Below are 24,536 nucleotides of genomic sequence, written 5' to 3' on the forward strand. Positions count from 1 at the left end.
TCAGTGTTCAAATTATTCTGGACAATATTTTGGAGTAATTACAAAAAATAGTTTGAGGACAAAACATGTACATCAATATAACAATGAAAATCAAGTATACTACAGTATTCTGAATCTCTTAAAATCCACTGTTTTGTGTGCTCTGTTTTTTGTCTGTTATTCAGCACAATATAGTCCATGAAATACAATTATAAATACAGCGTTCTTTTTTCATTCATAAAAACTTCATTGTTTTACTCTTTGTAGCGATGCAGAAACCCAAAGCTGCCTGATTTCTTAACGCCAAAACAGAGGCAGCGTTTTGTCTCTGCCGTGTTCATTTGATAATCCCCGTTGATAGCCACTGACTAAGCTTCTCCTCATATCAGCTCCACATGGAGTCGGCTGCCAGGACAAACTTTCCCCGGCACAGAAACAATCTGATAATTGAAGTTTGTCAAAGACTTTACTCTTTTTCGTTTTGGAACTGCAGATCAATTCCAAAACACAAGAAGTTTTTGAATCGAGATGAGGATTTGATTTCCTCTTGGTTTAACAGGTTCAGGACATGTGAAGCAGTGCAGATTGAACATAAATTGGACCGGCCATATATTTACCATAGAATACAGTTAATGTGTATAGTTGTTTCTGCACTGAAGACTCCAAAGTCATAATGTATGTTTTATTTGTTATTTTACGCATGTACTTTCGAAACATCTCAAGAATCTGGGGCAAACAAAAAAACAGACACGATACATGTTTCCTGTATTTTTAGCCGTGACTGTTGGAAACTTGAGCACGAAGCCCGGTGGATGTTAGCTGCGCCTCCTGGACTCTGCTGAGCCATGCTGCCTGCCTTTACCCAGGCATGGGCTTCACCATTGGAGCTTGTGCAGTCGTGTGACTGCCTGTGTGGGAGCTAATCTCAGCTAGTCTTGGGGTCTAACATACTTTACTTTACATTTACCTAACCAAGCGCAGTGTTGTTAACTGTGAAATCTTAATGTTAGCTTTCTGGCTCATAGCTGAATCAGAAGGTCCTATGAGCTAACGTTAGCTAAGTGAACAATACATATCTCTCACTGCAAAGTTGTATCAAAGGTCCATGCTATTTACTGGAGTAGTGGACGTTTCTATCACAAACTCTATGGTTGTGATTGTTCCAGGTATTAGCAAACCAACTGGTGTTTAAAGTAACAAGGGAAACGAAGTTGTGGGCTGTCAAATCTTAATTCACTTCACTTAACCGTCTGAGGCGGACGTTGTTAATTAATTCCTCATAATGTACACCTGGTCGGGCACTACCCAAACCCTAAAGTTATTTAATTAATCTTACAGTCGTCTTTCATCTATTTTTGTGAATAGACATGCGGTGGAGTACTGTCATTGTCTCAAATATTCCACTGGTTGCGATCAGGATCATCTGAACATGCTTCTGTGAGTGTGGTTTGCCCCAGTTGTGACTCGGCCTGGTTAGACATCTGGGTTGACATGTGGGTGGGAGGAAGTGGCCCCCCTTACCATTGTGAATACCCCACTCTCAACCTGCTGTTTTTTCATTGTCCCCAGCCACATAGCATAAAAATGGCAGCCTCTTTCTTTGTCACTGAGGCAAATCTGAGCTCACTGCTGGTTTATTGTATGGACAGGCAGGAGCTCCTTGCCATTGTTCTCTGTTTACTTTTTTAGTCAGGCTGGAACGATGTTTTGGTCACCGTTTGTTTGATCATTTCTGAGACGTGTATCATAAATCACATTTGTTTTGTTAAATGTAAAGCTCTTCCACCAAACTACTGAATGTTTCATCTGACCCAACGAAGTTTGCTAACTCTTTTAAGCGTCATAAACAGGGTTAGGTCAGCAGTACCAGTGTGACCAGCCGTGCAAGACTAAAGAGAGACAGCCCGCCCTAACCTCCCTGATCCAAAGAACCCACCAGGCTTGACCCATTTCACATCAAAAGTCACAGGTCACCAGGCTCTTCTTGCTGAAGGATAAGCCATTAGGGCCTTTCACTGCTGCTAAAAAAACTTTCAGATTATATAGCAGACAAAACTGAGTTGACAGTTTGAGGGATTACATGAGTCATGAGATAGTATGGATTAAGAACAGGATTGGGTCTAAATTTGTGGATCAGCGGCAGGTGACTCTGTGCTTAGAGTGTTTTCAGATTTGTCTTTTATGAGCAGAGCTCATTTCACATGAGGAAGAGATAAGAAATGAAGATCAAAAAGTGTTGGTCCAAGTTGAGTTAATTTGGCAAAACTAGAAGTATGTCTTTGCAGCAAAAAGAAACCTCAATACTCCCATTTAGGGAAAGCAGCGGAGGGTGGACATTATGGGGTGACGCAGATTTACAAGAGGCCAGCTCATTAAAGAAATTTAACTGTGACAGAATCTTTCCATAAAATGACCATATATTATATTATATTATATTATATTTGATTAGATAGTCTTTTATTAGTCCCTCTGTGGGGAAATTACAGTATTACAGCAGCCCTTATTCACAGATCAACACATGTATATATGTGTGTATATATATATATATATATATATATATATATATATATATATATATATATATATATATATATATATATATATATATATATATATATATATATATACGTGCCCCATTTAGGATCAAGAATACCAAACAGCATTAGGTAGAGGTGGATGAGAATCAGAGGAAATGAGAAGTAAGGCAACTCTTCTTGAGGCCAAGTGAAGTGAGGTTTAGGGGAAGCCCTGGGATTAAGTTATCATGTTTCCTTTCCCAAAATTAAAATACCCCCTTGATTCCTTTTATTCCTGAGCCCAGAGCAGATTGCAGTTTATATGCCTCAGCGGTTTTCAATGTGAACAAAATACATTGTTTCTTCATTGTACTGTGAAGGTCTTTCAAATGAAGTATTAGTGCAATACGCTTTTTTTCTGTCTTCAGGTGGAAACAAACTAAAGCCTCAGCCATTCAGGCTTAACTGGGCCTGGATCTCTCTGGAAAGAGAACACTATTTAGTGGATGAGGACGCAAAATTCCTGGAGGTGACACTCAAACGCAGAGGATACCTGGGCGAAACCTCCTTTGTCAGTAAGTGTTGACAGTCTTTATGGTTAATGTTTCTTACTTTTTTCTTTTGTTTCCTGTTAAGAATCAGCATAGCGTTTCCAATTTAACAAAGAATGACTTTGTTTTAAAGAAGTATTGTGCCTGTAAGACCTCTTACGTAATGTGTCTTACTCTAAAACATGAGCAATTAAAATATCTGCAGATTCGTGTTAAGCTGCAGAATGTACTCAGTTTATCACACTTCAACACTAACAACAACGTTTTGTCCATAAAGGTGTAAATCTATTGTGCTCTTGTTTGCCTGGTGCTTCATTTCCTCTCTTGTGTTAAAGAGGCCTGATGGAAAGCACAAACAGTGTAACCTTTCCTCGTAACTGTCGCAAGGAAATGTCAACATGCTGCTTTGTTTGCCTGCATCACACTTGCATGCAACAGATTTATGACAACATATGTTCTTGTGTTGCTGCTGTCTTTGAAGAGGAAAATAGGATTTTAAAGGAACAAACACACAATCATAAATAACACAACGGCAGCAGATTTTATAACAAACATTTGTTGTAAAATTATACATGTACATTGACTTCTGTGGTTTAGACATCAGACAGAATCCAATTAACAAATTGATCAAATTTAATTTAAAGATCAAAACATGTACATCCCTCTCCCTCAGGCATTGACACAAAGGATGGAACAGCTGAGAAGGACAAAGACTTCCGTGGCAAAGCACAGAAGCAGGTCCAGTTCAACCCCGGTCAGACTACGGCAACCTGGAAGGTGAAGATCTTCACAGATCAGGAGTTTGAGACCTCAGAGGCTTTCCAGATACAGCTGTCAGAGCCAGTCATGGCTGTGCTGGAGTTTCCAGACACCGCGACGGTCGAGATTGTGGATCCTGGAGATGGTAGGAATCTAATTATCAATGCTGCCTTCAAATATGAAAAGATTTAAATAGTTTAATCACTGAATGAAATCAATTCTCATACTCGTTTGTGTTTCTCTTCCGAAATAGAATCGACTGTCTACATTCCTCAAGCAGAGTTCAAGATTGAGGAGGATGTTGGAGAGCTGTTGGTGCCGGTGCGGCGCTCAGGAGATGCCAGCCAGGAACTCATGGTTGTTTGTTTCACTCAGCAAGGTGAGACCAACCTGCTGCTTGTTTGTTTGTTTTTTACGTTAATTTCACGTTTACTTTTAATTAATGTCTTGCGAAAAAAAGATTACATGTAAATAATGAGACTTTCAGTGAATGGTAATTGAAATGTAGGTAATACAGTAAATGTTGGAGCGCAGTAACTTCCTTTTTCTTATATGTCCATTTTTTTGTCTGATTATTGTAACATACTTAAACAGTTGTGTTGTTGTACTCCATTGCATGTGTACTTATTTTCACTTTCTATTCATAGCTATTTTAATACAGTAAGATCCTGTATGTACATATTGTGTTACCTTTTCTTATTTGAATCCTATGACTTCATGCTGCCAGCAACCAACATTTTGATTTAGTTTAATTTCCCCATAATCCCTCAGCCACGGCCACTGGCACCATACCCAGCACCGTGCTGTCCTACTCTGACTACATCACCCGAGCAGAGGACCACAACAGTGTACTGCGGTTTGACAAGGACGAGCGAGAGAAACTCTGTCGCATCATCATCATCGATGATTCCCTGTACGAGGAGGAAGAGAGCTTCAACGTCAGCCTCAGCATGCCCATGGGCGGCCAGTTGGGCGCCAACTTCCCGACCGCCAAGATCACCATCTTGGCCGACAGCGATGATGGTGAGGAAAGAGTCTGATGGGCTTGTTCTGTTGGTTTACAAGTCAAAGAAGTGCATCGTGCCTGAACATTTGTTGATTTTGCAGGCGTTAAAGGCGCCAACCAGACCATGAAAGTCAGCCACGAGTTGATTTTAAATCAGAGAACAGCACAAATATGCAAGACAAGAGCATTGATATTTGATTAAATCATATTTTTACTTTCTGATCTCTGGGACTTTGAACATTAGTCTTGCTGTCCTGATCTGGTTTGATTCTAATTTGTAGCTTACAATCCAAACATAGCAGGAAGATATTTGTTTTCTGGTAAAGAGAAAAAAAAAGATTGATACTTGAAAGGGATGCACACAAATTGACAAAAACCCTCACGGAGAAATATCACAAAAGCTGCCTGACAAAAAGCATGGAGCATGGAGCTTCGCTAAAGGTCGAGGGAGAATGGCATCACGTGCCGCGTTTACAGTAGAATGGCATCGTGGTGGCAGCTGTGGGTGATCCTGTTGCTCATTGCCCCTTTGATGCTCTATTTTGCCATTTCGGTATCTGGACACTATTAATCCACCAAAAGTGCACAGGCGTCACAATAACCAAGCCCTGGATACTGTACTCGCCTCGATGGCTTTAAAGTATATTCAGGTCCATTACCCTTCCTGTGTCTCGGTCTAACTGCTTTGTTTACACACTCTGCCTCATTTATCCGCCATATTCTGTCTGCCCGTGTCTGTCTCCGTGTGTTCGAAACAAGATAACAATAGACAGGTGTTGAGAGGGAGAATGGCGGCCTCGGTGGATGTTATGCTATATACACTGTAGCCTGTCTGACAGATAAAAGGGCTTTAGACCTCACTGTGCCCCTCGAGCGACCCCCAGTCCTCATTGACATTCAGGGGAGCTCAGGAGAAACAGAGGGCATCCCTTTGTCTGCAGGGACCCAAAGGCAGGTGGTGGAGAGAGAGGGACTATTGTGCAGGGAGTCCAAATGACTGGCATGTTTTTACTCCCTGTTTGATGGAATTCAGCAGAAGGAATGCTGTTTTTAAAGCTAAAAACCACAAATGCATCATGGGTTTCATTTGATCTGTCAAAGGAATTGTCTTAACGAATTAGACAAATTGCTGTCCTCAAATCCTTAAAACCCTTGAGCCCCGTCTTGTCTTTCTTTTGCGACCAGTACTAACCAGAGTCAATTTGTCTTGCTCACATTTCTCCTCCTTATCTCCAACCTTTCACCAGAGCCCATTCTTGGACTCGCTTGTTTTAGTGACAGATGTGCCCACAGAGAAAGTATCCCTCCTCACCAATTTGGAACAGAAGTGCAATTGAACTTTATGTAGAAATAATCAGTGTGCATTCCCAGAGAAGAGAAGACTCCTCAGTGTAAACCTTTATTGTGGTTCTACTTCTTGGTGGGTCCAAAATTAACACCCCATCATAAATCTTGTTTAGAGTACGGGTGTTTGTGTGTGTGTGTGTGTGTGTGTGTGTGTGTGCGTGTGTGTGTGTGTGTGTGTGTAAAACCATCTGCCTGTCTGAGTAAACCTGTGGTTTGGATTCTCGCCAACATCGAGTCTCCATTGTTACTGTCTGGCTCTTCCTCCCACTGATATTTAAGGTTGCCATGTTGGCACTCATTCCCTCCATATAACCCCCTTCTCATCCTCCCTGGTACTAAATAGCTGTCTCAGAGACAGAGAGGCATTTAAAGTCTGCCAGAAATCCTTCCTTCAGCATCAGTTGTCTGTTGCAGCTTCCATGAAATTCTCAATAGGATCGGACAATTTCGGTCACGCACCAATAACTGAGAGCAACTTACCTTGTGAAAACTGATAGGTTTCAGCCTATGGTCATCAAACCACATTCTTCCAGAATATTTGAAAAGACCAAAGGAAATGTATCTGTATTTGATTGGACACATGACCATATCCCAAATTCATTCATTGCTCTATGTGGTTTATGTGTGATTGAATACCACACTGCCAAGTTAGTTGGATTTTATGTGTCTTTTGTTTGTTAGATGTCCCTAAAAAAAAGCAGAAGGCCCAAAAGGCTTGTCAAATGATATAACTTGAGCTTGACGGCGCCACGGATACATTTTATTGTTTATGAATTCAACTTAAGTTGTGGGAAAGAAATTTTTCACTTTTTCCTTTTAGCTCTTTAATTCATCCAGATGAAATATTGCAAACACCCTTTACTAATAAGTTTTTAACTTGTTGATTTGATTGTTTATTAATCTGATTATTATCAAAACAAAAAGAGATTTTCCACAAGTAGAATGTTCTTGTTGATTTCTTATGGCTGACCAATAGAGCATGTGTGGACAATTTACTGAGAAATAAGGAGGCCAACAGCTTTTTTTAGTAATCGCTTTTTTACTTAAATGTTGTCTTTTACTTTAGTTCATTGTCAAAAGAATCCTGAGGTTGAGCCTCTATCAGTTGATCTCTAAGTGCAGGGACCGGACAGAGTGGGATGAAAACACCCTTTATACACAAGTGAAGAGAGATGAGTTGGCATTGCGTTCTGAATTCTTGCCCTCGGCCTTCGCAAAGTGGACGTTTGCCTCTCCATCTCTGCCAAACCCTCACCATACCGCTTATCAGCTGCTCTATCATCAGAAACTGGGAACATCCCTTCAGCCGTGCACACACAAGCACACGCCTTATTCATCAGGTGTATCCGCGGCTCATTGGCGTGGAGTTCAGACGGAGCTGTCTGGATTTAGATAAGTGGGGGAGGAAGGTTGAAGGAGAACATGATAAGAGGGATGACAGCTCTCTTCCTGTGCTCAGTCAGAAATTAGGGAGTTTGCTCTGCTATTCATGCCAATTTGTCCCTGAACCCGGCCAGCTTGATTAAAAGCTTATGTTGCTGTGTCTCTCTCACAAGAAGATCTGGTTTCAACAAACAGCAGAACTGAAGAAAATGAAATATTAAAACAAGATGTCATGGTGATAAATGTATGTCATGTGCTGTTGTACTTTGGGATGTTGCTTAACCATTGGGAATTTTCGAAACGGCACCATGTTTCATTATTAACGATTGCACTTTCCTACGATGTCCAAAATACCTCACAGAGCCCTCGTTGTATTTTGGGGAACCCGAGTATGCCGTGGATGAGAGTTCCGGCTACATTGAGGTGAAGGTCTGGAGGACAGGGACCGACCTGTCCAAGACGGCTACTGTCACGGTCCGCTCCAGGAAAAGCGAGCCTGTCTCCGCAGAAGGTAAACTCAGCAGTTCGACACAGCGTTCAGTCACGATTTTGCATCACAGCGTCGGTTCATGGTTTCTCCTCTATCTCGCCAGCTGGACTAGACTACGTTGGCATCAGTCGCAACCTAGACTTTGCTCCCGGAGTGACAATGCAGACGTTCAGAGTGACCATCCTGGATGATCTGGGTCAGCCGGAGCTGGAGGGGCCTGAGAACTTTGACCTCGTCCTACGGATGCCCATGAACGCTGTGCTGGGAGAACCGAGCAGGACCACCATAACCATCAATGATACAGCCACTGATGGTGAGGGTCAAGCACACATACACAACCTTATAATGTATGTATGACCAGGCCGACAGTAGCTTTATAGTTCACTCTTTGCGAGGTGATACACAATCAATCCACTGAATTATAATAAATACAATAATTTGTTTATAATATCATCACATTTAAGTACAATTCTGTAGAAAAACACTTTACTTTATCCCCCTATTTAGCATGTATATCCAACATAAGTACATAAACAATTAATTAATGGATTGAAACACTATAATGTAGTTGTTAGAGGAAATAAGGTCATTTGTATATGCCAATATGCATTGATGTAATATAAAAGGATTTAGTAAGTAATTATACCAACGTACAAGTCATTTATAGGTGTATTTAAAATGTTGTGGTACAAATATGAAGCTGCTTCTGTAAATGTATCCATAACTGTCCCATATTTTTTCTTTCAACAATGTATTTTGTAACACAACGTTCAGTGCACATTTAGCTTCACTCACACACAGCGAGCCTCTCCTGTAACAAGTCGAATACTGTCTTCACAGTGCCGAAAGTTCAGTTCAAGGAAGGAAGCTACAAGGTGGATGAGTCTGATGGGGAGGTAACAGCCATAGTGTACCGCAGTGGAGACATCAGTGTCAGGTCCACGGTGCGCTGTTACACTCGCCAAGGCTCCGCTCAGGTCATGATGGACTACAGTGAAAGACCCAATACTGACGCCTCCATCATCACATTCCTACCAGGTGAGACCTCGCCTCTCGCTCCTAATCTCTCTCTCTGCCTCTCACATGCTGCGACACATGCCTGGGTTTATTGACCGTTTTTCCCCAGGTGAAACAGAGAAGCCGTGTGTGGTCACCCTGATGGACGACTCCGTCCACGAAGAAGACGAGGAGTTCCGCTTCGTCCTGGGAACTCCCAAGAGCAAGTCGCCGTATGGAGCTTCTATTGGGGAGCAGAAGGAGGCGCTGGTCACAGTCACGGATGGGAAAGACAGTACGTGCTTTAAAATCAAGAAATATTGAAACACAAATATTGATGAGATGCCCTTGAGTGAAGCACTTCACTCCTAACTGTGGAGTGTTTTGTACCAGGCTTGCTACAAGTATGAGGGATGGATGTTGCTGCAAATAATGCAAAATTAATTTACATTGAAACCTCATAGAAACCGACAAAGTCAGGTATTTTACTTCATCTGATAAGACGCTATTGTCTTTTCTGTGGCCAAAACAGGCCTTTTAAAATGTTGTGCTTGTGTTCTGATTTGGTAAACTACTACTGGTTTGTTTGAGAAAAGAAATATGACTCAGCGGTTTTGGCTCATAAATGATGATCATTTTGGTCATTCGGTCATTTTCTTCCCGTTCTAGAACCCATCATCCGTTTCTCTGGGATCAAGTACAGCGTGCGTGAACCTCAGGTCAAAGGTAACATGGCTGTCGTGAAAATTCCCATCCTGCGTGTTGGAGACACCTCAAAGGTGTCAGTGGTGAGAGTGCACACCAAGGACGGCTCTGCAACCTCTGGAGAAGACTACAACCCACTGTCAGAGGGTAAGGACATGGTTTATTGGCTGCAAAGGGACACAGCAGCTTGCACTGTGCCTCTCTTCATATGCATTTATGTCTTTTAATCACTTTGCCATGCCTCTGTCTAAGATGTTGAGTTCAAGGAGGGTGAAAAAGAACACTTTGTGGAGATTGAGATCCTGTATGACGGTCAACGAGAGATGAGAGAGGCCTTCATTGTACAAATGAAGCCTGACGACAACATGGTGGCTGAAATACAGGTGACACAAAGGTTACACAGCACACACACACACACACACACACAAACAAATATAAATCAGCAGTCCTACAAGTCCTACATGTGCACACATACAGTGCTGCATATCTACACACGTGAGCATGCGCCCCCGTCATGTCAGCCTGTGTTAAAATAGCCAGGCAGCAGCTGGCATTGCTGTCAGCGCGTCTGAACCACAGAGTCTTATAAAAAGCCTTTCCCTCTGGAATGAGATGCTGAGGGGAATGTCCCAGCAAAGCCAAACAGTAGGCAAACCTATAAACAGATCTGCGACATTCTACCCATATACTCTTCATCAGGCATGCTCTGCTCACGTCACAAATTCAGCTATGTTACGCACTTGGATTTGAGCAAGATAAGATGAAATGTGTTGGAGGAATGGTGATCGGATGCTGTACTTCATGAATGAAGGTTGAGATTTAATTTCAATCAAATAAATGGTCAATTTAAAGTCAGATTCTAACGTTGACAACCAGCTTTTCCTCTTCTTGCTAGATGAACAAGGCCATTGTGTACATTGAGGAGATGGACAGCGTGGCGGATGTTACCTTCCCGGCCGTGCCCCAAGTGGTGTCCCTGCTCATGTATGATGACACGGCTAAAACCAAAGACAACCCCCACCCGTCCAATGGATACCCCGTTGTGTGTGTGACGGTGGGTGCAAATGCTTCTGCTGCTTTTGACAGCCACGCATACCTCCAAGTTTCTTTCCTTTTTCATTTGCCATATGTCATCCCTTTGCAGGCTTGTAACCCAAAGTACCATGACTTTGACAAAACCGGCTCGATCTGCTCCGCGGAGAACATCAACGACACTCTCACTCAGTATCGCTGGCTGGTCAGCGCCCCCACCGAGTCAGATGGAGTGACCAGCCCCATGAGGGAGGTGGACACGAACACTTTCTTCACCAACACCAAGTCCGTCACTTTGGATTCGATCTACTTCCAGACCGGCTCAAGGGTTCAATGTGCAGCGAGGGCCTTTAATGTCAACGGGGATGCCGGTTTGGAGTTGTCCAGCCCCATTGCTGTGATCAGCAAGGAGGAGGGTGAGTGAAGCACTGATTGGACAGGAAGTGAACAGTGAAGATCTTACTGTTTTCACTGACTTCTAAATCGTCGCAGGTATGTGTCAGCCTCGTGTCCAAGGCACTGTTGGCGCTGAACCGTTCTCTGCTAAGATTCGCTACACTGGCCCCGATGACCCCGACTTCCCCAACCTCATTAAACTCACTATCAACATGCCTCACATGGATGGTGAGCAGTGAACGTTTGTTTCAACCGCTGACATGTCTTCATGTTTCGTAATCTTGACAAAAGACCAAGAATATTAACGAGCGTTTGAATATCAACAGGCATGTTACCAGTGATCTCCACGAGACCTCTGTCCAACTTTGAGCTCACTCTGAGTCCAGACGGCACCCGTGTGGGCAACCATCGGTGCTCTAACTTGCTGGACTTCAATGAGATCCAAACAGGCTACGGCTTCATCACCGACGCAACGAAGAACCCTGAAATCATTGGCGAGACTTCACCATACCAGTACAGCCCGCTCATGCGCTCAGCCAACTCGCTGCGCTTCTACAGGAACCTCAACCTGGAGGCCTGCCTCTGGGAGTTCACCAGCTACTACGACATGTCAGAGCTGCTGAATGACTGTGGAGGCTCCATAGGCACCGATGGACAGGTAGGACGTGCATAAAGGAAAATAAACTACGGCGTCAAAACATTTTGAAGCACCGGTTACACAAGAATGTGTCGATCAATAACATCAAGTACATCCATGCTAATTATTTACACTAAGTTGGTCCGGCACATGAGCGATTACCAATTGTCGTGAGAGTTAGAGTAAAACTATTGTATCTTGTGAGAGGGTGGCTGTGGTGCATCATTCACTTTTATTTTACCGCCTCTGTTGAAATATATAAATAGCATGCTTGATATTGACTGATTTATCTCTTCTTTAGGTGCTGAACCTGGTCCAGTCCTACGTCACGCTGCGTGTCCCTCTGTTTGTGTCCTACGTCTTCCACTCTCCGGTGGCTGTGGGAGGCTGGCAGCACTTTGACCTGCAGTCAGAGCTCAAGCTCACCTTCGTGTACGATACAGCTATTCTGTGGCAGGACGGCATCGGCAGCCCACCCGAGGCTGAGCTCCAGGGTATGTTCTCAGACCGATGCTGCTCCCTGCTGGTGCTGCTGACCCACGTGTGAAGCACTGTCAAACGTTATTCTCTGTTCTCATAGGAGCCATGTACCCAACCAGTATGCGTATAAATGAGGAGGGTCGTCTGGTGGTTAACTTCAAGACAGAGGCTCGCTTCAGGGGACAGTTTGTTATGTCTCATCCAGGTAAGAGGGTGGCGGCCACAGACACACACACACACACCCACACACACACATATACCCTAAAACCATCCAGTGCGGTCATTCTATACAGCAACCTCCTATTGGATTACCCTGTGGCCGACATCCCCTCTTCATCTATTTCTGGAGTTCCACATTGGAGGTCCTTCCTGTGTGAAATTGTCAGAGGTCATTTCAGCAAATGTCAAAATGACCCTTCAGCATTTACAGTTCTGAAGCAAGTGGCATAAACAATGTAGAAGGTCACTCTTTAAATACATCATTAAAAGTAGACACTGTTGCTAGTTGTGTTTTGGGCGAAAAGATTTATGACTGTCGACGTGTTGGTTTTCAGGAACCAGCGTGTCATCCATGGTGATGTGTGCGGACCACCCGGGGCTGACATTCACTCTCGCCCTGGTCAGGACTGAGCCTACTTACAACCAGCCCATGCAGCAGTGGAGCTTCGTTTCTGACTTTGCTGTGAGTCAATATACAATCAACACTTGCCAGCTGTGGCGACATTAACTTCATAGTCTTAAGAATGTTTCTGCGTTTCTGCGTCATCTCTAGGTGCGAGACTACTCCGGGACTTATACAGTGAAGCTGACCGCCTGCATTGCGTCACCCAATGGGGAGTTCAGCATCCCTCCTGTCTGCCACCCAAGAGAGCCACTTACGTTCGACATGGACATTCGCTTCCAGCAGGTTACTCTTGATATCCTGACAAAAATATAGATTTTTTTTCACAGTCAGGTCTAAAGCAAGGACACCAATGTTTTATTTTTTTTAAGATAACACGACAAAAAAAACATGTTCATAATAATTTTGATTTTCATGACTTGCTAGTTTCCAAGACTTAGTCTTAATAATCATCTAAGTCCTATTTAGATGGTTTCAATCACACCGTGTGAACGGTAACTCTTGTGTTGTGCTCCAGGTGAGTGATCCAGTTGCGGCTGAGTTCAGCCTCAACACTCAGATGTTCCTGCTGTCCAAGAGGGAGTTGTGGTTGTCTGACGGCTCCATGGGCTTCGGAGAAGGGACCGATGCTGCTTTTTCAGACGGTACAACACTGCAGCCTACGGGAATTTAGTCAACATGACAGCCATTCACTCTCTGAGAATCCAATGTCAAAGTCCCACCATCCATTTCATCCGTTCTTTGCTTCAGGCTCCATGATCTACGGTCGTGTGATGGTGGACCCAGTCCAGAACCTGGGCGACTCTTTCTCCTGCAGCATTGAAAAAGTATTCCTCTGCACTGGAGCAGACGGCTACGTTCCCAAGTACAACCCCACCAACAAGGAGTACGGCTGCCTGGCAGACGCTCCCTCTCTGCTTTACAGATTCAAGATCCTGGTAAGATGCAATGACGCCACAAACACAATACTTTACGCAGTTGTGGATCCAGAAGAAGTAGAGGTCATGTCTTATTTTTGTGTGTGTGTTATTTTGCAGGACAAGGCCCAGCCAGAGACTCAAGCTTCTGCATTTGGCGATGTTGCTTTTAAGGCCACGCTGGCTCAAGACACAGCTGGAGGTCTGCCTTTGGTCAGACAACCAGGATCGGATGGTTTCACACTCTCCTCATCTCCACTTTTCCAGGTCTGTCTAATTTTCCCAAAAACGTTGTGCCAAAGCGTACATAGATAAGGATTGAAACATGCGTTTCTCCTGCAGGTGGCCGCTGGTAGAGAATGGTTCATCCACACGATTTACACAGTCCGCTCCCGTGAAAATGCCAACCGCAACATTGGCAAGCGCAGTGTTGAGTACCTGCATCACAGCATGTCCTCTGTGGAGCACCCTGAGACCTCCGAGCTGGCCAGCCACCGCCACCGCCACCGCCGCGCCGCCCCTGCTGGCGTGGCCCAAGACATCGGTGTCGAAAACAACCGAGGCACCAACATCCAGCACATCGCTCTGGACCGAGCAGACCGCATGGTGGTCAGCCAGCGCCAACCCTGGTCCCCGAACCATGACCCGCTACTGGAGCGCCCCCTGCTGGAAAGCTCTGGCAGAGAACTGACTGACACTTCCACCCTGCCGATGTTAGTGGGCCTCGCGGGTCTAATCCTTCTCATCTGCCTCGTAGCCACTGTTGTCATTCTGTTGGTGCGGCGCAAAAAGAGTGAGAAAAAGGCCCAGTTCCCTCCTTACACCACCTCCTCTTCTTCTGCCTACAACGGCTACAGCCGAGGCCCGGCGGGCGTGTGGAGCAGCTCAGACAACTCTGAGGTCTAGATGTGGACCTGTTCCACCTCAAACACCTGCCCCTTATTGAAAAGACTATGATAGTCTCCTCCACCATTGTGCCTTTACAGCCCAACTCTTGTAGCACTGAATAGAGCCCAGTACGACCTGTGGACAGTGCAATATTTTAGTAATTGGGGCTTACAATGCAGAATGAGTTTTCAAGGACTTATTGATCTCTGATGGTTAGTTCTTGCTGGTTTGTACAGCAGGATTTTGAATAATGGATGTACGAAGAAGCCCCCACCCCTCAAAAAAGGATTCACCTGCTTCATTGGTTGCCAAGTTGTAAAATATCCCGTTTATCCAGAGCTTGCAAACGCATGAAAATTTCAATTTAGTAAATGCAAATATTTCACAAGTAAAAGGCAAACTTGTTTTAATTTCATAAAAGAAAATGTTTTTTCTATGTTCCTTCTTTAAAAAGTAATTTGTTCATGTTTTTATTTTGTATTATTTACCGTGTTTGTTTTGTGGAGAGTAGAGGACTGAATGTTAGTTGAAGCTGACCTTAATGAATGATGTGATAAATGATTTTTAGTATTGGTATTGCCTGTTGTGCTTTAAAAAGCCTCCAGCATACCTGCCCACTGCCGAGTCACAATACCAATATGGTGTCATTGAAAGGGATTGTAAATGTATTTTTTTTTATACATTTTTTTCAGGTCAATGTGGCTGAATTCAGATGCAAAACTATCTGTGTACATATCAAATGTAGGACTATGAAAAAAAGGTATTACTACACCCTGGTAAAACTTGAAAAATTATGAACTATACGTCTCTTTGGTTTGTCGATCAAGTACTTAAAAAATAAGTGCAGTTTAAAAGTTACAATTATTCTTTTACAGGTGAGCGTACATTTCAATGTGCCAGTTTGCAAACTTCTACGACTTATTGATTTGGTCAATTTAAAGAGTTTGGATGTATACACTTCAACTGCCAAATATAAATGTCCTTTTTTTTTTTTGAACCAGTGTCTTATTTACCAGAATACACATATGTAAAAAACAGGAAGTTTATTTGTTATGTTCAAAAAGACATTTTCTACTTCACATAGGAAGATAAAAGAAACAAATGTTTTCTTAAAAATAAAAGGGTACATAACTGCCTCAAGCAATGGAATGTGGTACAACCAACAGGCATAAATACATTTATTTCAATAAAGTACTAGTAAAAAAAGAACTAGCAAACCAAAAAACTAAACCAGCACAGCTGCAGTGTTTAGGCAAGTGACGAGGCAGGCTTGTGTAGGAGCACTTCCTAAAACTAATACACCGAGGTCAGTTTCACACAGTACATTATCACAGCCTGCCGGACATACACAGACACTAGGACTAATGATACTGGAGCTGGCTGTTGCCCTCGAATTCTGACACTGTACTCAGTAGATTTAAGTCCAGCTTCACAACTTGAGCTTTTTCCTACGTCCGCGACCGTCTGGGGTTGCCTCCGACTTCCGTTTCTGGGCCTTGAGAGGAGGAGAAAATGATTAGGATAGATTTTACGAGCCGTGACATAAAAGTCAATGCTGTCCAGACTTAGAGGGCAGGGATGCAACAACTCAGTTGGCATCTATCATCAGGTAGCTTGCTTTCTTTAATACAAGATGGATTTAAAACTTACCGAGGTGTTTTTTGGACCGCTGCGTTTCTTCTTCTCAGCCTTCTCCCTCTCTTCCAGCTCCATGTTCTCTCTCTCTATCAGTGTAATCAGGGTGTTGCATCGCCTCTGTAGCTCCTAAACACATCACCGAACAGCGAACATTTTTAAGACGTGCCGATGAACAAAAGAAAAATAGAAAAAAAAGGTCAATATTTACCATGGCAGTCCTTGATTTGAGGAACCAATCGAAGCGGAACTGAGGCGAGTTGCGGATGCACTGACGCAGCTCGTCGTACACGCTCTCCTTGTCGAAGCCCAGCTTGTGTAGCATGCAGATAAGGAAGCGGTCCTCCTCCTCTGTGTAGTTCTTGCCTTTGTTGGTGCCATAAGAGATACGGAGCTGATGGAAGGGAGCTTTATAGCGACCAATCTGGGCAAGGAGATGAGAAACAACAAGGGGATCATTACCAAATGAAAACAGAAAGAGCCGATAATGTAATGAAGAGACATTTAATGAATCCAAGCAAGAGTTAAAGTGCTTTAACACAATGCTTAACAAGCTGAAGCTAATTAGGTAGTTTAAACAACAAATGATTAGCCACATGGTTGACAGCTACCTTTGAGTCCAGTGCTTTCTTGATGCTAATTCTTCTCTGGATCCTGGCTTCTCCTCTCTCTATCTGGGCCATGATCTTCTCGATGTCCTGCAGCTCGTTGCAGCGCTCCCAGAACACAGCTGAAGGAACAAACAGGCACATATTCACTAGGTATGCAAAGAAATCTAAAGTTTGTCTGTGAGATACATAGAGGATAAAAAAAACAAGCCGTCATTACCAGAATATTCCATGACTTCCTCTGGCGATTTTCCCTCAACCTCTCTGGCAATGTTCTCAATATCATCTCTTCCCCACTTCTCGTTGGCTTTGATGAACTGGTTGAAGTCGCGTTTGTTCCAAATAGTAAATCCCTGCAATGAAGTTGATCAAAATTTGCACAATAGAACCAGACATAAAACATGTAATTAGGACTTGCAGCGTATTATCCATAAATTGCTTGCAATTGGGGACAGTAATCAGTACCTGTTGCAGCAGGTTCTCCTTCTCCTCCAGTTCTTCCTCTGCGAGCGCCTCGGCCTCATCGATCTTAGTCTGCTCTTCTTTCTGGAGTTGGGCCGAATTTGGCATTTCTGGATTACGTGGAACCTAAAGAGACACAGCCACAGACTGATTTAGAGACATTTCTGAGGACCTTCTTCCTCAATGCAGATGTGTACTAATATTCTAATTCTCACCCACAAAAAAAAAAAGTCTGTACCTTGTAACCGATGGTTTTTCTGTAAAACAGAATTTCCTTTTCTAGAAGCTCAAAAAGACGTGGAGGGAAGAACTGGAAGTCCTGTACATTTGGCTGCTTTGGAGGACGAGGAGCCTGCAAATTGTAGTCAAACAAACAAACGTTATGCCTCAACCTGGATAACATGCCATCCATACAAAGAGTCTAATAACACATCCTGTTGCATTAATGTCTCATATTCAGAGCGCCTACCTTGGGTGCTTTGGGCTCACTGACTCGCAGAGCCTCTCTGAAGTAGGCATCCACAGCGTAATTGGCTTTCCTTTCTCTCTTGGGTGGCTCGATCCAGTTGGTAATGACCTGAATGAAGAAGCAAAAGATGAAGCAAGGTAAATACTAAAAAGGACCACATTCTTGGAATTAAAGACAGAAGGCTGGTGCCGTTAGTGTTTGTACCTTTTTCTTCTCTCTGTAATCTTCTCCTTCAAATTTGTACACACTGGTGTTCTCTGTGTCCATGGTGAAGTTTCTCAGAGTGCTCTCACCCAGAGTAGCCATCTTCTCCTTTTGCTCCATAGTCTAACAAATGTTAATATTAGAGTGTTCATTTAATAGGAAGTTTAAAAACCAGAAACATTTTTCTCTTTTCTGCACTGCATCCAGACTCACCTTCCTTTCACCTCTCTCCAGGATTGCGTCAATGTCATCATCTGTGATCTCGCTCTCTTTAGAAGCAAACACATGCGTGGCTCCGTGTCGGATGATGGACAGCATCTCATCCTTACCCAGTTTGTTTGCACTTGGGTCGACGAGCCTTCCTGTGAAACAAACAGAAGATGGTGTGTTCTGTATTTCACAGAGATACTTTCTGTACTAATAAGACTGGGAAGAAGGGGTTACCTTGCTGGATGACAATGGAGTCCAGGCGCAGTTTCATCTCGGCCCTCTCCACAATTCTCTCCTCCACCGTGTTTTCAGTGATGAAGCGAAAGACGCGTACCTGTTTCTGCTGACCAATCCTATGCGCTCGGTCCTGAAATTGTAAACATAAAACTGGTCATGATCCCTACATCTGAAATCAAAGATATGCAGCATCGTCTCTTATTTACAGGGACAAGATAATCTAATCCTGTAACTTCCTGCAACTGAACAGGGAATGTGCTGTTGAGTACAAACCATGGCCTGAAGATCAACTTGAGGGTTCCAGTCAGAGTCGTACAGGATGACCACATCTGCTGTAGCCAGGTTAATACCCAGTCCTCCAGCCCTGGTGCTCAACATGAAGAGGAACTTGGAACTATTGGGCTCATTGAATGCGTTGATAGAGATCTGAAAACACATACATGCATTTTTATTAAACACATCTTATAGTTTACTGTGAATAGACCAATGGTAAACAATCAATGCAAGTCTTTCATATGACATATTTCTATAGGAGATCCAAGCACCACACCTGTCTCTCCTCATGCGGCGTCTGGCCATCAAGGCGGCAGTAACCATAGTTCCTCCACATGCAGTAGTCCTCCAAGATGTCTAGCACTCGGGTCATCTGACTGAAGATGAGCACACGAGAACCTGAAATTAAAAGAAAGACGACATAATCAGTCAACGTAGTGTAAAAAAAAGCAGTCCTTTTACACAGTTTGAAATAATATACTATGGGAATGTGCTGCATGTACTCAAGCCAAAGCGATGTAAAAGATTAGTCGAACCCTTGTGTTTGACTGTGTCGAGTGTATGGCAGTGGCCAAAAGTAAGTACATAATTATTATATATATCCCAGCAAAGGTTAGAGAATAGTCCAAAAAATGAATACAGTAGGATTAAACTTGACTTATGGAATGGAGTATTTTATGCTATTGATACTTTGCACTACCACGAGTACTACTTTCACCACTTATGAAGGCTTAACACAGGTGTTGTTCTGTTTGCGTCATAATATTCTAGATTCTGTAATAGAAATACTTTATCTAGCGATGACAACAACAAATTCTCCTGAAATGACAGCATGGCAATCTACATACCCTGCTGCTTCATCTTGGGGAGCAGCTTTTCCAGCACCACCATCTTGCCACTGTTCACTGCCAGATGAAGGTCAGTTGTGTATGGAGGACCAGGCTCGGCTCCGTCGAAAAGGTACGGATGGTTGCAGCATTTTCTCAGCTGCATGAGAACGTTCAGTAGACGCATTTTGTCCATCTTACCCGCCGAGTTCAGAATGTCTATGTCCTTCATCAGGATCTTTGTGTACCTGATGGTTTGTGACATGAGTAAATAATACAAATAGTCTACGACAATTCAATATCAGTATCCAGTTTAATACAAGCTATGAACAAATATGCTGAGTACAAATTAAAACTTGACTGAGGATGCTTACCACTCTCGTTGCATTTTACTCAGGCCCACATACATCTTGATCTCTTTTTTCGGCAACAGAGTCTTCTCCACGTCAGCTTTTATACGACGGAGCAAGAAAGGACGCAGAACCTTTACAAGAAAAATGGCAGGTAAAAGGTATTGCTTTGACCCAAATAAAAAGGAACACATCCTAAAATATACAGATATTATCAAGTTGACATGAGGAAAAGTCAATACTTACAGTGTGAAGACGTTCAACCAGCTCTGTGTCACCCAAACAGTTGTTTGTGTCAAACCAGGAATCAAAGTCCTTTGGGAGGAAAAACATGTAATTTTTTTCTAGATAATAACCTATAACCACATCAGTGCAAGGAATTCCAGCTTGAAGAAGCATTTATCTTCTCGTAAAAGTCTGTGTTGATCTTGTTAATTTCTAGGTGATTCTTACCTCAGATGAGTTAAAGACATCAGGCAGCAGGAAGTTCAGCAGAGCCCACAGCTCGTGAAGGTTGTTTTGCAGGGGCGTTCCAGTCAGCAACAAACGATTGGTGGTCTTAAATTCTCGCACAATCTCTGATAGCTATGGTATAAAAAATTGCTTTGTTAACAAATCTTGTAAAATGCTAAGTGGCTCTGAAATGTACAGTTTGTATCAGTGGCTGCCTCACCTTTGATTTCTCATTCTTGATTCTGTGAGCTTCGTCAATGACGAGGTAGCGCCAGTTGAATTTCTTGAACACGGCCTTCTCGATGATGAGTATCTCGTAGGATGTGACACACACGTCCCATTCCCCAGGCAGCAGCACATCTCTGACCAGGGCATTCTGAAATTGATGCAAAATTATTCAGCGTTTTAGAATTTAGCTGAAGCCCTCAGTGAGAGATTACCTACCCAAGAAAATAAATCCTTTGCATCCTGTTGATAAGGTCACATTCCAATTTCTTACCTCCAAACACACTCTGAAAAATCTGTTTGTTTAATATACTATGTATATTTTATCAGGGAAACCGATGAAATGATTTACCTCATCTAAAAATAATGCTAAAAATTACAGAATAAAAAGTAGGCTGTCTATGCTAAGATGTTGTATGGAGGGCCAAACCTAATTCCCAAAAGAGCCCATTAAAGTCTAATATATAGGAAGCATTACGGAGTAAAATATGAAATCATGGCAAGTATTTACACTTTTCAGACAATACTAATATTCAGACTCAGCCTACTCTCTCTTCTCGGTCTCCGATCAGGCAGACGGCGCGGAGTGAAGGCACCCATCTCTTAAACTCATTCATCCAGTTGTAGAGGGTGGACTTGGGCACCAGCACCATGTGGGGACCAGGGATGTTTCTGTAGTGCTTCATATAACCCAGCAGGGAAATAGTCTGCAGAGTCTTCCCCAAACCCTAAGAAGCAACAGAGTGTGTAAAAAAACAATATACACACATTTGTCACCCTTTTAAATGTAGAGATGAACTGTTTTGACTGTGAGAAAGTACTGACCATCTCATCAGCAAGGATGCCGTTGATGCCGTTCTCATACAAAGAGATGAGCCAGTTCAGTCCACGGACCTGATAGTCTCTCATTTTTCCCGATTTTACATCTAAATGAGAAACACATTATCGTTACTTCCCCTCATCATATACATTTGCAATATACCTTTTTCTCAAGTCAAAATAAAAACAGGCCAATGCTTACAGGACGGGGAGTCATCAAAGCGAGTGCAGACATTAGTCGTCTTGGTGCTCTCGCTCAGAAGCTCTTCATCCTCCTCTTGTTCTGTGCGACGATGTCGGTTGCTGTAAAAGCATAGAAAAGAAACAATGATTAATGATAACAAAGGGATAATAATCCCTAAAATGAAATAAATATAAGAACGGATGTGTACTCACTCTCCGGCAGACAAGAGGTTCTGTTTTTCATCGTTCTTCATGCGAGGACGTCCCGGCTTCATCTTCAGAGGAGAGGTGGGGGTCTTCTGTGCGGCTGGTTGGATGAAATGAGCAAACAACTCTGTTTGCTTCAACAGGTACTCAAATCTGTTGGTCCGGTCCGTCAGCTAGATACAAAGGCAGAAGGTCTTGTTAAGTTATGCAAAAATGGAGTGGTGAGCCACGAGGTGAAAGCTGTAATTAATGGTTCCTAACCACTTTCTCCTCATATCCCGGAGCTGTCGTGGATGATGATGCATCTTGTGCATCGGCCCCTGCTTCCGAGGATGACTCTTTTCCAGCATCTGAAGAATCAGACTTCTCCTGAGCAAAAAATAAGTAAACACCAACAGTCTTGTTAACTGGCAATCCTCCGAGAGAGGAGGGATGGAGAGAGCAATCTGATGGAAAAACGCCTATTATCATGGACTTCCACCCTCTCCGACATGAAACCTTAAACACTTGAGCTATTAACACTTTGCTATTAATAGTATGTATCGCCCTTTTTTTAATCTTTTATTTTTTATTTTTTTTAAACTTAATTTAATATATATTGCACTGGTGTTGATTGTCTCGTCTGTCTAATGTTTTGCACTTTGTGTCAAAAAAAATCCTCGTCTGTGTAAACAGTCCTAGCGAATAAATGGTTCCAATATTGTTGATATTTATAATGTCTTGTAGTAAGTTGCCCAGTTACTGTAGATTATGTCTCTGTTCCTGTAACTCGATGGTTCTAACATTCGGTTTACCTGCGTGGGATTTAAAAACTGTGTTTAATTTGATCCACGTTTTATTTATGTTGTAACTTTCGCCTGAAGATTTTTATTTTTAATTTTGAAGGACTTTTCATCAACACAAAGTGCAGCGGGAGGCACGTTGCGACACGGAGCGCTACACCAGCAGCATCCATCGCTTACAAAAGCCGTGGCTGCACCGTCCACCCGAAAACAAAGAAGACAGGACAGCTCGTTCTTCTCACGAGCCAGATCACAGCCACAAGCAACTCTGAGAGTAAACAGAAAAGCACACGCTGGTGCTTTTAATGTCGTGATCGACGGGCTGCTAACTGAGCTGAGCTATCAGTGTGAGCCTTTACGAGACAGGCTGGCCTTCTTGCTGTAACGTTAGCTTCCGTCCCGAGTGAACAGGACCGAGCTGTTGTTGTCGCGAGCTAACGGCTAGCTAATGAGCTAACTAGCTCAAACCGACCACGGGTACCATTAACAAAGTGAAAGTTAAAACAGACGAATTTGACGAACAAGTGAGCAAAACACAGATGGTTTCCGAGATTAAGACGTACGGGTACGTGAAAGACATACGCAGTGCTGAGAGGGGACAGTAACGTTGACATTGCCCGTTTTAAACCGTCTTACCTCCGCTGCTACGGCTTCTTTAACTTCGGTCTGCTCTTCCCGCTGCTCCAAGCAGTTCAGGATTTCGGACATGTTTTGGTCAAATTTCCACCTCGATTCGGAAATATTCGTATTTTGTGCCTTAAATGATCGCGTATGAGAGACGTTGACAATTTCCCGAACTTTTTTTCTTGGCAGTAAATGAGAATAATCCTGTTGTTTATATGAAAGACACACCGGTTGGTCGCAGGCAGCACGTTCCCGCTAGCAAGGTTCAGTCGGGCACCCGCGCTCATACAGCGAGAACCCACTGTGTCCGCACTATCGCGAGACTTCGTTATGCTGCGTTTAGGGGCTGTTGTTGTTGTCGTTGTTTTGTTCTCAGTTGATTTCTAAACAGCTTTAAATTAAGCTTACTCGAACCGACTGGACATAAAACACTTAAGGTTGATTCAACCAGACCGCATTAGCAATCTGAATGTAAAAATGCAAATAAAAAAAGAAGACTTAAATTAATCCGATGCAAGAAGGTTAATTTAGCTGTTAATATGCATATAGATTTTCAATACATCGATGTACACTTCTTGTATACATCGATATGTTTCCTGACCGTACAACATATATATATATATATATATATATATATTTTTTTTTACAGCATATTGACTCATACCCGAAGAGAGTGACTACCTTTTTGTACTCGTATGATTACCCAATATTGTGTTTTTTTTCTCAGGAGATTTGATAATATATATATATATATATATATATATATATATATATATATATATATATATATATATATATATAATAGTGACAAAAACACACCGCAAACTCAACCCATTCTCTTTTTTATAAAAGCTGAAATAATCTCATGTCATGTCTCATCCAAAACTCTTTTTTTTTTTACTACTAAATACAATGCACTATATATATATATATATATATATATATATATATATATATATATATATATATATATATATATATATATATATATATATATATATATATAATTTTTATTTTGGAAATTTTGGAAATACATTTCCAAAATTGGCCTACATTATTTACTGTCACTTTAATCTTCCTATCTAATATTGCAAATGTTCACATTTTACATATTTAAATGATGTCTTTTACTATTGTTTATTGTTATGCACCAATCACCAAGTTAACTTTCTTGTGTGTGTACGTTTATGTCAATAAATTGCTTTTGTTTCTGATTCTAAATGCAAAGTTTTTCAAATAAGAACAAAGTCAGTAGTGTTTTAGG

At 42.5% G+C, this 24,536-nt stretch overlaps 2 protein-coding genes across 5 annotated transcripts in view; one reads left to right on the forward strand and one right to left on the reverse strand.

The window, feature by feature from the left end:
* Positions 1 to 15,701, forward strand: part of frem3 (Fras1 related extracellular matrix 3) — a 28,623-nt gene extending 12,922 nt beyond the window's left edge. Inside the window, exons 3-24 of one of the 4 annotated variants that reach the window (XM_068588638.1) lie at positions 2,924 to 3,070; positions 3,720 to 3,950; positions 4,059 to 4,184; positions 4,577 to 4,828; positions 7,903 to 8,052; positions 8,135 to 8,344; positions 8,872 to 9,069; positions 9,158 to 9,322; positions 9,697 to 9,879; positions 9,985 to 10,115; positions 10,628 to 10,786; positions 10,877 to 11,180; positions 11,257 to 11,388; positions 11,487 to 11,818; positions 12,099 to 12,297; positions 12,375 to 12,482; positions 12,832 to 12,959; positions 13,050 to 13,184; positions 13,417 to 13,543; positions 13,650 to 13,837; positions 13,937 to 14,083; positions 14,159 to 15,701. In XM_068588638.1, the coding sequence (XP_068444739.1) occupies positions 2,924 to 3,070; positions 3,720 to 3,950; positions 4,059 to 4,184; positions 4,577 to 4,828; positions 7,903 to 8,052; positions 8,135 to 8,344; positions 8,872 to 9,069; positions 9,158 to 9,322; positions 9,697 to 9,879; positions 9,985 to 10,115; positions 10,628 to 10,786; positions 10,877 to 11,180; positions 11,257 to 11,388; positions 11,487 to 11,818; positions 12,099 to 12,297; positions 12,375 to 12,482; positions 12,832 to 12,959; positions 13,050 to 13,184; positions 13,417 to 13,543; positions 13,650 to 13,837; positions 13,937 to 14,083; positions 14,159 to 14,722 (4,316 nt within the window). In that variant the 3' untranslated portion in view covers positions 14,723 to 15,701. Of the gene's footprint in view, positions 1 to 2,923; positions 3,071 to 3,719; positions 3,951 to 4,058; positions 4,185 to 4,576; positions 4,829 to 7,902; positions 8,053 to 8,134; positions 8,345 to 8,871; positions 9,070 to 9,157; positions 9,323 to 9,696; positions 9,880 to 9,984; positions 10,116 to 10,627; positions 10,787 to 10,876; positions 11,181 to 11,256; positions 11,389 to 11,486; positions 11,819 to 12,098; positions 12,298 to 12,374; positions 12,505 to 12,826; positions 12,960 to 13,049; positions 13,185 to 13,416; positions 13,544 to 13,649; positions 13,838 to 13,936; positions 14,084 to 14,158 lie in introns of all 4 variants that reach the window. The other 3 variants (XM_068588636.1, XM_068588635.1, XM_068588637.1) reach the window with 3 other exon arrangements.
* A 31-nt stretch (positions 15,702 to 15,732) lies between these two features.
* smarca5 (SWI/SNF related, matrix associated, actin dependent regulator of chromatin, subfamily a, member 5) lies at positions 15,733 to 23,551 on the reverse strand. The gene is made up of 24 exons (XM_068588639.1): positions 23,285 to 23,551; positions 22,128 to 22,235; positions 21,873 to 22,039; positions 21,679 to 21,779; positions 21,483 to 21,583; positions 21,206 to 21,385; positions 20,653 to 20,808; positions 20,433 to 20,564; positions 20,226 to 20,294; positions 20,004 to 20,113; positions 19,651 to 19,877; positions 19,080 to 19,201; positions 18,803 to 18,955; positions 18,527 to 18,659; positions 18,296 to 18,444; positions 18,083 to 18,205; positions 17,879 to 17,986; positions 17,648 to 17,761; positions 17,413 to 17,535; positions 17,168 to 17,300; positions 16,951 to 17,069; positions 16,551 to 16,763; positions 16,355 to 16,468; positions 15,733 to 16,199 (listed from the first exon to the last, which is right to left on the reverse strand). Exons 1-24 carry the CDS (start codon positions 23,354 to 23,356, stop codon positions 16,134 to 16,136), a joined length of 3,093 nt encoding a protein of 1,030 aa, XP_068444740.1. The 5' UTR covers positions 23,357 to 23,551; the 3' UTR covers positions 15,733 to 16,133.
* Positions 23,552 to 24,536: the final 985 nt, after the last annotated feature.

This window comes from Clinocottus analis, unplaced genomic scaffold (genome assembly GCF_023055335.1).
Source record: "Clinocottus analis isolate CAN_PGR_092001 unplaced genomic scaffold, fCliAna1.0.p SCAF_22, whole genome shotgun sequence".
NCBI lineage: Eukaryota > Metazoa > Chordata > Actinopteri > Perciformes > Cottidae > Clinocottus > Clinocottus analis.

Bases quoted from the DNA above. Each gene is read 5' to 3' on its own strand.
- smarca5 (XM_068588639.1), bottom strand. From the start codon at position 23,356: ATGTCCGAAATCCTGAACTGCTTGGAGCAGCGGGAAGAGCAGACCGAA. The intron at 21,584-21,678 runs GTAAGCATTGGC...TTTCTCATTTAG, and splicing joins CTTTGATGACTCCCCGTCCT to ATGTAAAATCGGGAAAAATG. The intron at 16,764-16,950 runs GTAGCTGTCAAC...CTCCTTGCCCAG, and splicing joins AGAAAGCACTGGACTCAAAG to ATTGGTCGCTATAAAGCTCC.